The sequence below is a fragment of the Ammospiza nelsoni genome, chromosome 19 (genome assembly GCF_027579445.1).
Source record: "Ammospiza nelsoni isolate bAmmNel1 chromosome 19, bAmmNel1.pri, whole genome shotgun sequence".
Taxonomy (NCBI): domain Eukaryota; kingdom Metazoa; phylum Chordata; class Aves; order Passeriformes; family Passerellidae; genus Ammospiza; species Ammospiza nelsoni.
In genome coordinates this window covers 4,772,089-4,786,391 of record NC_080651.1, presented here as the reverse complement: position 1 = coordinate 4,786,391, position 14,303 = coordinate 4,772,089, and the positions used below count along the sequence as shown (strand labels likewise).

The window sequence follows — 14,303 nt, the reverse complement described above, 5'->3', positions numbered from 1 at the left end:
ATTGCTGCTGTACTTGGGATCCCACATTTCATCAGAGCAGGACTGGCACCTCCTTTATCTCTTCAGACTTTAATCAGCACCTCTTAGTAAAATGTCTTTTGTTTTCCCCTGGCTATGGGAAAGTGAGTCAACTCTTCTACTTTGTGGGTTCAAACTGAAGGAATCAGTCATTGCTTTTATCTTCTGTGCACATTGAGGAATGGAGAATAAAGAGAGAAGAGTCTTCAAATTCAAAGACTGCATTGACCCCATGGGTCTTGGTTGACAACTTCTCATTCTTTGCACAAATGAATGACTTCCAGCATGTGCCATGGAAACCTTGGGTCTCAATGGACAGGATTCACACAGGAAAATCAGCTGTTGAACAGAGTGGTCATGGAAAGTATCTTGTGGTGGACAGGATGGATGTGATGGAGGTGGGGGTTGGCCTGTGGGACTGAACTGGTTTTGCTGTTCTGCTTGTTTGGGGAACAGGCTCCTGAACGGGACTTCAATTATCTGGGTTTGCTGGGTATTGTGTCTGTGAAAACTACAGACATCCTTGATATCAGGTGAATGTTCTTGCCTCAAACCACAAACACCTTCTCATTTTGGGAAACTTCAGTAAAAAGAGAGCAAATCATAGCATAAACTGAGTTGGAAAGGACTCACAAAGAATCATTGAGTCTCCTGGCCCTGTACCCTGCAAAAATCCTCCCCTCTGCTTGGGATTGTTGTCCAAATGTTCCTTGAGCTCTGTCAGCCTTGGGACTGTGACCATTCCCTGGGGAGCCTTTTCAATACCTCACCACCCTCTGGGAGAAGAACTTTGTCCTAATATCCAACCTAAATCCAAATGGCCAAGCCAGTCTCCAGTGGATTATGGCAACGTTAAACACTCTTCTTTGTTGAGCCTGTTTTAATTCCTTCCTTCCTTCCTGAGATGAGCTTGGAATAAATCCAGGTGAGCAAATGATTCTTCATGCCTGGCATAAGTGGTGCCTTTGCAGAGACAAGTGTGGATCAGTTGGAAGTGATTCTTTCTGATATCTCTTGTTCCAGCAGTGTGAAGGTGGTTGTCCTCTCTGAGGAGCACAGGCGCTTTGCTATAGCATAGCTTCTATTCTTTTCTCTTTAATATTCTAGGTGGATATTTCACACCAGAGAAAAGGGAAAAGGTGGTTGTCTAGGAACACTGGTTTAGCTCCTTACAGCACTCTCAGTTTTCTGTTAGCATCCTTGCAGAGCTTACAGCAAACCAGCTCTTGGCTCTGAAGGGTTAGTGAGGGCACCGTGCCCCAGCAGCCATCACAGAAGAGCCCAGCATGGAAAATCTCACCATACTATTGGAGCCTGGGAATCTTCACCCGATCTGCACAAATCTTTTGTTTTAGAGAAGGGACATTTTAAATAAAAGTCAAATTTGCTCTGCTTGGTCTTGTTACGAGCTCTTTTGGTCACCACATTGAAGTAGCTGCATCTCTGAATAAGCAGTCTCTGTCTTGCAGTCAGGTGCTTTCTGTGTTTCCCATCTGTCCTTGTCTGCCACAGAAAGAAATACATGACCAGGTGCATTCTTGGCAATGAATTTCAGGTTATTTCAGGCTGTGGTGCTGCCCAGAGTTTGCGAGATACTGTTTGGTTGTATTTTTTTCTAAGTTCCAAAAGAGAAGTTGGACTTTTCCACACTTGGGTTGTAATTTTTTTGTCCTACAGCAGTTTAAATTAGAAAAATCACTTCTTTAGAGTATTTGAAACTAAACAATTTCTTATATTTGAATTAGCAGTGCACAGTATCTGCCCCTCTCAGGTGGTTCCCACAAGGAGCTGAGCAGAGCCCCTGGTTCCTGTGCTGGCTGCACTGGTCAGTGGTGCAAGGATCCAGGACTTGTTCTCCACACAATGCTTAGCAGAAACACCTCTCACCCAAGCTCCTCCAACTGCTCTGAGATAACAAGTCCTCATGTTGAGAAAGATTTCTGGAGCTGGACAGCTTGAGGGACTCTGAGATCCAGAATACAACTTTTGTTCCTAGAGAAGTCTCATGGTACAGAGTGGTGATTAACTCTTCTCAGTTGTAGGGCTCTGGAGGGAATAAGTAAGGATGTAGTTGTTCAATTCCTTGAGAATTATTTGGGAGAGGGAATCTGATGAATGGCAAGACCACCAGTCCTAGATTGGTGGATTCAGGATGGAAGCTTGATTTTAAATTTTTTTAAGGGAAATAAAATTGTTGGTAAGATCTGTCTTAGCACAAGAAAAGCAGAGCAGGGATGGACAATGTGCCTTGAGGGAAGTAGCATGTCACTAATATACAGGTATTTGGCTAATAAGTTAATAATGCATGTTTCTAATTGTAGTCATAATACAGTTGGAAGTAATAATTCTCATTGCTGTAAAAAAAACAAATTGCTTGCATTAAAAGGAGTTCAAATCATTGGGTGCTGCTTTGCCCCCAAGGAGGGGAGGTAGCTTAGGTGGAAATTGGAAGGAAAAGACCTGGCTGTGATTTGTGCTGCTGAGTGCTCAGTGGGCAGTGTGACTAGCTGAGTATTGTGTTGTACGTTATTGTGTCATGTGATAACAGCACCATGTTTTCCTGTCATTTCCACAACTTTTCCTGGCTGAAGTGACACACAAGCAACCCCGGGTAGTAATCACATTGTCCCGTTCAGTTTCAAAAGGAGAGAAGCGGACCTCATCCAGAAACTGTCCAGCAGGCTACAGTAAGCTTTCCTGTCTGTTAGCCATTGTCAAATCTTCTCCATCCCCCAAAAATGGCATCTCTGAAAGTAATGAAATTGTCTCCAGAATAGTGTCATTCCATGGGGTGATTGCTGTGTAATAATGATTTTGCAAACTATTTATGGTCTGTATTGAGGTTATTTTGTTGATTCTTATGGCTGTGCTCTTGTCTCTGTTTGCTGTTTTCTCTCTCAGGGAGCTGCCCATGACCCAGGAGAGGAAATAAAAAGAATCAGCATTCTCAGAAGGGTTATTTAAATTAATTAGCTCAGAGTTTTCCTGTATTATCCTGAAGTTCTTGAATCCAGTTAAGCTTTAAAATCCCAGCAATGGTGGGTTCAGTGAATGTGCTGCAGTCTGACTCATGGCTGAATCAAAATGAGTTTGAGATCAATGTGCTCAGTTAAATTCAGCTCAATCTTCACCACTGTGGCTGGAGAGGTTTCCTTCATGTAAGGGCAGGGTTAATCAAAATCCGTTATAACTCAGTACTTTACCAGGGGAGCTTAATACAAAATATTGACATTTTAAAAGCCTCAGCCAAGCCCCATTGAATCCAGGGAGACTCTGAGCACATGCTGGGCTGAGACTTGTGAACTCTGGAAGGGCTGTGCCATCTTCCACTTTCTGTTCTTATCTTTATCTTAACATTTTGGAGGAACATAAAAAGCCAGAGCAGTGCTAGGTTCAATTTCAGCCTCTTGGTCACAAGGAAAGGGAGCAAATGTGCTTTCCTTTAATCTGGGTAGGTCACAGGTGCAAAACTATTTCCTTCCTTTGCCATATTTTCTGTATCTCTTCTTCATGTCTAGGAATGTATTCCTGAATGTAATGAAGCCTCAGGACACCTTACATGGATCAGAGCAAACACAAATTAGTTCTGCCCCTCTTGCAAGGATGCTGTTTGTTTATGAAAAACAATAATTTCTTCTTTTGAGAATCCAAAAACTTTGTGACAGCACCAACATTTCCACCTCCCTAGAAAAAAAAAAGGAACATTTCTTTTGGAGGCCTTTTCTAGTGAAATTCAAACTAGGGTTGATATGGTTTTAGCATTGCCCTGCAGGGTCTGAAAACGGTTTTAGAAATGACACAGACTTTGAGACAGAAGAAACAAAGCTCTCCAAAATCTCTCCAGGATGCCTGAGAGTCTTGGTAGGAACATGTCAGCCACTAAACTGTGTTTCTACTCTGAAGTTTCACAGTGTCATTTGAACCCTGCAGTTTGCCTGGAAGTTTTTTTGTTAGGATTTACATTTTAGCTTTGGCTGATGGACCACAAATCAGTTTTTATAATGTCAGCCTTTTTACCAAGCGTGTGGAGAAATAGAATATATTCTCATTAACCCTAGTGAAAATAGGAGCTTTAGTGAAAGACTTCTGAGCAGAGTGCAGCACCAGGCAGGCTTGGGAAGCACAGCTGGTTTGCTTGGATCTTTCTGCTTCTGCAGATTTTATTCATGTCAGCTGTACCATCGAATATGTCAGATTTTGGGCTCTTTTGAGTCCTGCAGAGCTCCCAGAAAAGTGAAACAGAGGAGATAGGCAGCTACCTACATCCTTTTGGCCTTGCTTCATGTCTGTTGACTTTAAATTTTGCTTAAAAAACCCCACCACCTTTTCTCTGCTTCTTACAACATTCCTCCTTTTCCATGCCAAGGAAATGCTTGTTTTTAAAAGCTGTGGCTTCCCTGCAGCTGGTTGTTAACAGCAGGGCTCGGGGACAATCAGGCTCAGTTCACAGCCTGTCAGGGAGCTTCCCAAGGTGTCTGTGGGTCTGCACGGGAGATTTTGGGGTGCGCAGACCTTGCCATGTGTGCCCAGCTGTGCAGCTTGTGGCGAGCAGCCCCGTGGCCGTGGCGGCGGTGCCTGGCGCCAGCGCCCGCCCGCCTCCTGCCAGGCTGGACACAGCTCTGACAAAGGACAACTGTTTGCAGGAGTTGTTGTCCTGCTTGGTGCTCCTAATCCCTGGGATAACTGCTGTGACAAGCATAGTAACCATCTGCAGTGAGGCTGACACATTGGTGCCTTTCAAGTGCAAGGATCGCAGCCACTTCCTCGGCCCCTTTTTTCTTGGCTTTGCAAAAATTTTCAAAAGCAAGATGGGCAGTTGGAAGCTCAAGCCCTGGATGAGTTGTCAGGATCTGTGGTCCCTCTAAGGTGACCTTTGGAAATGCTACTTTTAACTGTTTGAAGAGTATCAAGCCCACTTCAGCTATTTATACTATTTTTAAAATCATATATGAAGCCCCACAAGTCCATCTTACACATGCTGGGCATTTAGAGAATATATGTCAAATTTTGCCCAACATTCCCAGCCTTAGAGAAGGTTAGATTTCACAGTCTAAAAACAAAATGGTAGCAGAAGGCACATGTGTGCTAATTTCTGTGCAAACTCTGATGTGCATTAATCCCAGGGACTGGACATTAACTTCTTTTTACCTTCACTAGAGCCTGGGCTGTGTGGTTGTCTTGCTGTTCCCTGAAGCAGGCTGCTGTAGTATCCAGAGCACCAGGATGTAGTACAGGGTTTAGGCAGGCTTTTTTGCATTTGGAGGCACATCCATCCTGTAGATTTATGTGCTCATACATCTGCAGCAGTACAAACAGAAAGATGTCCTGCATTGGCAGTTTAGTTTTTATTGCCTCACTCAAAAGTTCCCAATTTAGATCAATGCAGAGAGTCTGTGTTCTAGATTTGCATTTTTGGCATGGTAATCCTTTGGGATTTTGACTTACACTGAAAAGTTTCTTATAAGTGTGATTTTTTGACATTAAAAGCAATTATTGCATTCCAGTTATGACTCTTGAGGTGGGCCATGCTACCTAAAGGAAAACTGCTCTGCTTGCATCTGGCAAATTGGCTAAATGAGCAAAACCTCTATTCAAGTATCTATCACTCTGTCAGACTGGTAATTTGGTTATTTGACCATTTCCCTGGGTATTTGAGAAGAGCTAAGCAGGAGCTGTGGCTGCGAGACAAGGCAGATGGCATCATAAATACATAATGGAAATGAAGCCAAGCTCCAGGAGGGGAGGCTTTGGGGGTGGATGGTCTTGGTCTGTCTGCATGCAAAGCCCTGGAGAGCAGCAGAGCCCCTGGTGCAGCCCTGGAGAGGAGGGAAATTCCCCAGCTCCCACCTTCTTCCCTGCAGCTGTGGAACAATGGCCCAGATCTGCTTTCACACCACAGCTGGGGACACACAGGCTGCTTGTGTGACAGGGAAATAATTAATTCCAATTCCCTTTCTCTTCTGGGGTAGGGTCAGAAAAGCAAAGTTTCCTACCCTGAAAAACAGAGGGAAAATGGTTTAATTGCTTATTTGAATAAATTGCCTCAATGTTTAAATTTTTCACTCCATGAGAATTTTGATAGGGAACATTGTTTTCAAACAAGAGCTGAAAAGGGAGCTCGGTCTGTGAGAACTCTGTATTTCACCTCTCTGCCATCTACCTCCCAAATATCCTGCTCCTTCATGCCCACCAGCTGGCAGGAGGTGAGGCAGGAAATGCCCATTTGTCTGTGCTTCCTTGGCATGGTGCTTCTCACCTCCCTTCCTCCCAAAAACAAGAGCTGTTTTTATGGCCCTGACAGAACAGGATGGTGGAGCTGTTAGATAGAAACCAGTCAGGAGCTCCCAACAGAAGCTGTCAGTGAGACACTTGGCACATGTGGAGGTCATGTTTCTTTTCTTTTTTTTTTTCCATTTCTTATTTCCTCTGTTCTTTTCTTTTTTGTCATTTTGCTGCTTTTTTTCATTCCTTGCTTTTTAGTAAGCAATATCCACGGAGAACCCCACAGAATGCAGGGTTTGTTGTGCACAGAAGCTCTGAGATGGCATCCATCCCACCTGTGCTGTGTTGTAGCTCCCAAAATCATTTCTAAATGCAGTGTAGGGGCACTGTAGGGAACAGAAGATGGAAATCTTGGGCTGGACAGGTTAGAGAGCAGGAAACACCACGGCAGACGCAGCCCAGCAGTGGGAGAGGAGCTGCTCCCAAATGCTTTCACCAAACAGCTCAAGGGTTCAGGACGTGCAGCTGCCAACCCAAAGTGCAGCAGAGGAGGAAGCCATTTGAGCTGTAGCTGCTCCAGTCAATTGGCCTTTTGCCCTCTCAGAACCTGGGATCCCAATAAAACCCTGCCATGGTTGGGTCCCCAGCTGGGTGATGTTTGCATCTGCTGGTGACCAATGTGGGATTTATCAGCGTGGAATCAGCCGTGACCTGTTTATTCCTCGGCTGATAAACTCAATAAGCTCCATGTGTTTGGTGGAATCCTCCATGTGTGTTCTGCTCCCTGGCCAGGAAAGTGGGGGCTGGGTCAAATATCCACAGGGTTTGATAGATCTCTCCTGTGACAGGGGGGTCACAAGGATTTGTGTGCTTCAGAATGTGAGATCAGTGTGCCCTGCAGTGGGAGCTGTCTGCATTGCTCTTAGTGCATCTTGAAAGTGGAAAATGTGGGCTTTTGGCTTACTTTATGACTCAAGATGTGTGAATCAGCTAATTAACTGATGAAAACCTGAAATTTTGCATGGCATTTTAAGATGAAAAGTGTTGCAAATACTTGTGCATTTCCTGCTAATTCAATGGTAGCATTGCTGCATGTAAATGAGCCATTGGGGGGCACCTTTGAACTCTTCTGTTCACAAATTTTGGACATTCATCTGCTCCTTAGCAAATCCTGGTGGCTTCAGTAGGGACAGGGTTTGCTTGAGAAAGTTAATTTAGGTTCTTGGTGAAGAAACACCTGAACAGGCAGATTTTGTTTTCATACGTCACAAAGAACTTGTTTTGGTTTTTATAAATTATTTGCTCTTTATTTAGTTTTGGATAAATTAAATTATTATCTATATGTATTAGATTTTGGGGGTTTGGGGTTATTTTCTTTTTTAATTGGAGTTTTCCAATAAGGGTAAACTTTTCCTAAAGTCTCACTGGTTCACCCAGAAGAGCTTTGCCTGTATTGATGGAATCCCAGCTGGAAGGGAGGCAGGTGCTGGGATGTGGTGGTGTAGAGCAGCAGGAGCTTTGGGGAGATGGGCTGGGAGAGCTCTTCAGGCTCTTGGTGCTGCATGTTACCAGATCCTGCTCACACCCTGATGAATTTTGTGCAAAGCAGAAAGAACTGTGCAAATGGGTGCTTAGAGTGACTCTATGAGACATATTGAATTTTATGCTGCAGCTGGAGAAACTTATCCTTAATTGAAGCTGTGGGCAAGTGTATGTCATTTTTGATTTAACATTTTCCCTCACCCCTCCACCCCCACCCCAACCAAAAATCCTCTGTGGAGTCAGATTGTTGCTGTAGCTTTGTAAACCCCTCTCTTCTAATGTTTAATCAAGTGCTGAAAAGAGACATTTAAAGACTATTTAAAATGTGGAAAAATTGCTTCCCAATATTTTTGACAGAGAGAGACTGAGAACACACAGCATTGAATCATCAGGAAAATTGAAGATTTCCCCTGAGCAACATTGGGATTTTACAGCAGAGGACTTGAAAGACCTTGGAGAAATTGGACGAGGCGCTTATGGTTCTGTCAACAAAATGGTCCACAAACCAAGTGGGCAAATTATGGCAGTTAAAGTAGGTGATGCCCATCCTTACATTTGTACTTTAGTCCGTTGGGATGCAGTGTGATGGAGAATTAAGGTTCTTCCATCTAGCACCCATCTGCTGCTCTGTTCTATTTATTTCTGGTGTAAAGGCTGCTGTTTGCTGAAAATGCAGTGTATAATGGGCATGTTTTCAGGTGATTTGTGAAGTTCTCATAATTGCTGTGCCCTTTTCAAAATGTCTGTCAGGAGCCTGCTGTTCTGAGGGGATCACACGTCTCTGGAGACTGATGATGGGGCACGGGCCTTTCACCTCTGGGTCACTGGTTCAGGTACAGCCTAGGCTGGTGGTAGGCACAGCTTGACATCTCATAGCTTCTTGGTGTCTTTTGTGAAATAAGGTAATGGCTTAAAATTAGCTGTTTATGTCAGCATGTGGTGTGGCCTCACCAGGAGGAGCTGGAATGGAGTGGCTGTCCTCTAGGGAATGTTGTGCTCTTGCTGATGTGTGATGGAGTGTCTGCTTTGTGCTCACCATGTCAGACTGTCCTGGAGGTGGAAAGTCTAGCAGGTTTCTTGACTGTCCATTTTCTACTTTATGCTACCCCAAAACTCACCTTAGAACCAGGAACAGCCTCCTCTCCCAGCAGGGCAATAATTGCCTGTCGTGCCACAGCAGTGCTGCTCACTGGGCATCTTTGAGGAGCTGCTTGTCCATGGAGGTGGCAGCAGCTGTTCCCTGTCTCTCTGGTCCTTTGCTTTGCTCACTGCAGGTTGCTAATGACATCTGTCTTTAACTCTGTTGATGATATTAACTGTAAGTGCTCTTATGGCTCCCAGGAGAAAGAAAAAATGAGCTGTGTAGGAGTCTGTGTTGCTGTCTTTTCTACTCTCTGTCTTCTTCAGAATATTCCCTGGAATCTGGAGACATTTGCCCCTGCTGGTCTCACATGCCAAGCAGACACATCTCAGCCCCAGCTGCTCTGAATGTAATTCCTACCTGTCTCTGGTGTGTCAGGTTACTGGAGTAACCCTCATCCCTTGATCTGCTCCAGTAAATACTGACTTCCTCACAGTGCTGGCATCACTGCTTAGGTCTCTTGAGTGTTTTTGATCACCATGCAGTGCTGTTTCAAGCTGGGTTTGAATCCCTGAAAGTCTCCAGTGATGCCAGAGGTTGCCTGTAGCTAAATGCTGGTTTCTTTCAGTTGCCTTTGGCAGAACTCATGGGTGTAGTTTGCAGGTGACAGGTTGAAAAATGTTGGTGTAGTGCAATGGTCCCTGGACAGCTCCATCCTCTCAGACTCAGGATGTGTGGCCTGGGTAGCTGTAGTTTTGCTGAGGGTGTGAACCCCCAGGGCAGAGTGGCTGTTCCCTGGAGCTCTGCAGTGGCTACAGCCATGTGGAGAAGGACTTTGTTGGATTACCTCGTGTCATGGAGAAGCTGTGTCTGCTGTCACAGGGCTTCTCTTGTCCCACACTGTTTGCACAAGGGCTTTTCAGGACCCTAGGTGAGTCTTGTTTGAGGGCCCCTGGTGCAGGTACAGCCTGTGGGAGGCAGAAGGCACCAGTTCTGTGTCCTTGAAGCACATGGCTGGAGATGGCACAGTGCAGCATGTAAAGCTGGTTTTCCCAAGGGATGAGGTGTGTTCTGAGCCTCGGGGTTGTGGGCTTGGGGGCTCACTTTTAAACAAGTAAATCTGATTTATTTACAGTGACTAAACTGTGAAATGTTAAAGTTACTGGCTGGGCTGGTGCCACCTTCTTTTCTCTGACCCTGTTTCTTTCAAGCTGGGGAAGAGAGGTTGGAAGGTTTGGGCAGCAGCATCATTTCTACAACAGTAGTGGTAAGCAACTGTTCTGTTTGTCCCAGCAGGGAGAAAACACAAAATTGAGCAAAGGAAGATCTGTGGGTGGAACAGTGAGGCCTCCAAGGCAGCAGCAGCAATTCCCCAGACTGGATGGTGCAGTTCTTGGAGATGAGGTTTCAGGATGGGGCTGAGCTTGACCTAGTGACTAGTTCATCCCACACTCCTCAGATTTTCCATTCTCAGCCTCCTGATGCTTTTGGGGCAGCCATGGCTGTGCATTAATCTTCTGCTCCTTCTCTGTCTTCATTTGTCCATGTTGAGGACTGTCCCCCTCCTGCTCTCTCCTTCTCTCAAGCTTTGTGGTCTCTTCACTGTGGAACTGTTGCCTTCAGCCATGTGTTCTCCTTCAGCATAAAGCTCTTCTGAAAGAGAAGTTTGAGAAGGGAAGTTGTGCTTTGTGAATCTGTGTCAGTTTAGTGAGGTCTTGGCTATGATCTCTGTGGCAGGTGCAGCTCTGAGGTGTGGCACTGTGTTGGGGGCAGGTGACAGAGTACCCTTACAGCTGGATGGTGCAGCCAGTGTCTGGTTATTTGGTTGCTGTCATTCCTGTGCTTCCCCAAGAGCAGCACCAGTGCAGCAGGACAAGCATCCTTGGAAGGACATTCAGCACAAGGAAACAGCTTTATGGAAGCTGCAAGCCAAAAGTTAGCTGTTCTGTACTGCTCACTAGATGCAGAGAAAATTGGTTCAGGGGCCTGTCCCAGCTGCTCCTCCATCCTTCTCCACCACTCCCCAAATTTCCACTACTGTTGCTGCAAATTCCCAGTGCAGTCAGGAAATTCCTACCCCACTTCTGGAAGAGCTGTGTCCTGCTTGCAGCTACCATGACCAGGCTTGTCACCCTATTCTACCACAGGGAGATTCAAATCCTCCTTGTTCTGCAAGTGTGGAGCTTGAAACATTGCTCATTTCCTCTGGCTGGAGTCTTCCTCTGGCTGAAGGCAGCTCCTGCTGTGCCAGGCCAGCTGGGCACCTCTGGTCACTCATCCTGCTCCCCTCAAAGGCTGTGGCTGCCAGAGCATATCTTCAAACCCTCTTCCCAGCTCTTTTTTCTTGCTTTTTGTAGCCTGTCCTGCCTTTTCTTAAGGAACAGTTCCTTGAAGTTTCCCAAGCTTTCCCCTGCTTGGGAAAGTTCAGTGTCACAGGGCACATGGGCTGCTGTTCCTGAGGGCTGAAATATCAGCAAAATAACTTGAGATCTGCAGGTGGAGACACTGTTTTCTTTCATTTTCCCCCGTAACTCATTTTGGACTATCAGCCTGTGCTGATGGTTGTAATTTCTGTCCTGGCAGGTACAATCCTGGTACCTTTAATGAGTATCCTGGAATGGGCAGGGCTGCCAGGCCCTGGGTGAGTCAGGCTTTTCATCTGTGCTCCAGAGTCAGTAGAAGAGGAGGAAAATGAACCTGAAATGAGCTTTGTTGTGTCACTGGCTAAAACTGCTGCAGCAAAGCTTGAGCAGGTGAAGCATGGCTGGGATGATGATGATGATGAGCTCTTGTGCCCTGTCCTGCTTCTCCCTCTCCTTTAGCCTTGGTCATTCTCTGTGAATGCTGGTTTCAATGACAAAAAGACATTCTGTACCTCTTTGGGAACAGGCTGGAGTGGGCTGCAGAGCAGGGACCTGGTCCTCCTGTTTCTGCCACCTCAGTTGTTTGTGCACCCCTTATGTTTTCTGCCATAGAGAGCTGCTTCCTAGAGCTATCAGGAGGAGGGGGAGAGGATGTAGGAAAGAGGGGGATTTGTGTTCAAACCTTTCTCATTTTTGCCCCTAGAAAATATTGCATTATGTCCTCCTAATCTTCCAAATTTTTATTTCCAAATAGAAACCAATCCTTTCATTCTTTAGATCACTTCCTTTCAGATCTTCCTGGAGATGCACCTTTTTACTCTGGGCCAACTGCCATCACTGTCTTCCTGTTACTGGAAATACCCTTTTCATTTTCTTAGGGATTTCTTTGGCATTTGAGGTCAAGACTTTTCCAGGTGGGAAAGAGAACAGCCCAGTTTTGTCCAGTGCCAGATCTGGCTATGCAAACCAATAAATGCAAGGCCAGTTTGTATGCTGAATCCTCACCTTGTCAGGTTTCTCTTCCTGGCTCCTCATTTTACTGGGAGAAATCTCTTTTCCTGGCTGGTGTGTGTCTGCTGCACCAGCTCTCTGTGATCTTGCCTGGTCAGGCTTCCAGTTATACCCGCTATCCTTTGATTTTGCTTCTGGTTTCTTGTTTTTGTGTTGGTCTGGTTTTTCCCAGTCCATAAGTGACTTGTGACCATTGTCCTGGGCTTCCCACAGTGCAGAGATCTCTGGTTCCTCCTCAGGATCTGCTCCAATGCTGTCCTGGTTTTGTCTGAGAGGCTCCACAGTATGTGCAATTCTCCAGCCCTTTTTGTATTTGTCCTCCAGCATCACCACAAGGTGTTGTCCCAGCTGCTCCAGGGACTGTCCCTCTTGTTCTGTGAGGGTACCACAAATTAGAGGCACATGAAGAAGCCCCATTTATTTGGAGGAAATGTTTTCTTGGGAAACTCGCCCAGCTGCTAGGGGTTGTCATTTCTAGCCTGAGGTTTCCTTCTGGTCCTGGTGATAGTTCACACAAAAAGGATGCTTTAAAAGATCTCTGGAATATTAATTTAGTAAAAAAATGCCCAAACTGGAATGAAAGCTGGGGAGCATTGCTCCAGTTAGAGCAGGATGCTCTGCTTTGTACTGAAATGCTGTACATGGTGTGGGTTCTGTTAGCCAGGGGACTTCGCAGTGCCTCTGGAGGCCTGGAAAGCTGCTTGTTTGAAAAGTTCATAAAAGAAATAAGAACATATTTAAACCAGTCAACCTTTGATGTGTTGGGTGGCTCCTGTGCAGGTCAGCAGCCTAAACACAGCAGTGGTGTCCTGAGCATCTGGTGTTCCTGGCAGTGATGTCTGAGCCTCAGGCTCAGGCAGGAGATCTTCACCTGCTCCTCACCTCTTCTGCCCTGCAGCAGGGAACACCTCAAACATCCATCTGGGGTTCACCACCAGCAGCTTCTCCCAGTTTTGTTTCAACCAGTTCAACTGGCTGGGATATACATCACCAAGAGATGAGTGGAGTGGTTTGTGCTTTGGTTGGCTTTCAGGCTTCTTATCACTGCCCCATGGAAGCATCTTGCACTTCTTTTTAATTGAATTATTTTTCTGTCAGAAATACAGCTGGGAGAGTAACCCAGCTGGAGAAGAGGGTGGTTTTGTCCACAGTGTTCAATTTTCCCCCACCACAAAAGAAAGTGATTTTCATCTGTAGGCCAAAATTTTCTGTACCTTCCAATATCCTCAGCCTGGCTGAGGATACAGCCTGGCTACATCTCTCTGCAGTATTGCCTAGTCCAGCCTCCAGGTACAGTCAGTGTCCTCTACAGTCAGTGTTTTCTTTTTAGTTTAACAATATTTTTGACGTGCTCTACTTTTTCTCTAAACTTTTGCTAAGGAAATCAGAGGCATTTTCAAGATCAGTTGGGTAATTGGAAGTGTCCAACCCACGAGCCCATGAAGGAACCCTGTTTATCCTGGGGAGGCCAGCAGGCCATGGAGCTGTTTGTTGTTCTGAGCACAGTGTCTCTTGTACATCATTTGGTAGTCAGGGCTTGTTCTCTCATCCACAGCTTTAAACCAGAAGTTCCTGTCTGACTTTCTCAGGTTTCTCCATGGCAGTCTCACAGCAGAAGGAGGTTGCTAAGCATCAAATGCCCCTGAGAGCAGAAATGTAACATTTATTTATGCCTCCATGGTCCCTCCATCCTTTCCTGGATGCCTGATAGCCCATAAAGGCCCATCAGAATGATACATTAGTATATTTAGCTCCATCCAGGGGCAAATTTCTCTGTTCTTTCCATGTCCATATGACTTCCAAAGAGAAGTCTTGGGGTTTTATTGCCAAACCCTTATTGTAATTCTTCACACAATTGAGTGACACCTTCAGAATTGTCTGTTTCAGTCATTTGTTTAGGTCTGCTGGCTGAGAGTTGGGGAAACCAGTGTTCCCAGTCCTGCTGTAGGAGGGGAGTGGATGAGTAAGAGCTGGAAAAGAATGGTAAGAGAGAGTTAGAGCCTCATCACAGGAGGTGAGAAGATGGTTGTGATCTGCTTCAGTGTTTCAGATGGGGAGATAAATAT

At 45.5% G+C, this 14,303-nt stretch overlaps 1 protein-coding gene across 1 annotated transcript in view; it reads left to right on the top strand.

Annotated features, from left to right (window-relative positions):
* MAP2K4 (mitogen-activated protein kinase kinase 4) overlaps positions 1 to 14,303 on the top strand; it is a 62,147-nt gene that overhangs the window by 29,193 nt on the left and 18,651 nt on the right. Inside the window, exon 3 of the mRNA XM_059485957.1 lies at positions 8,140 to 8,314. Within this exon, the coding sequence (XP_059341940.1) occupies positions 8,140 to 8,314 (175 nt within the window). The remainder of the gene's footprint in view (positions 1 to 8,139; positions 8,315 to 14,303) is intronic.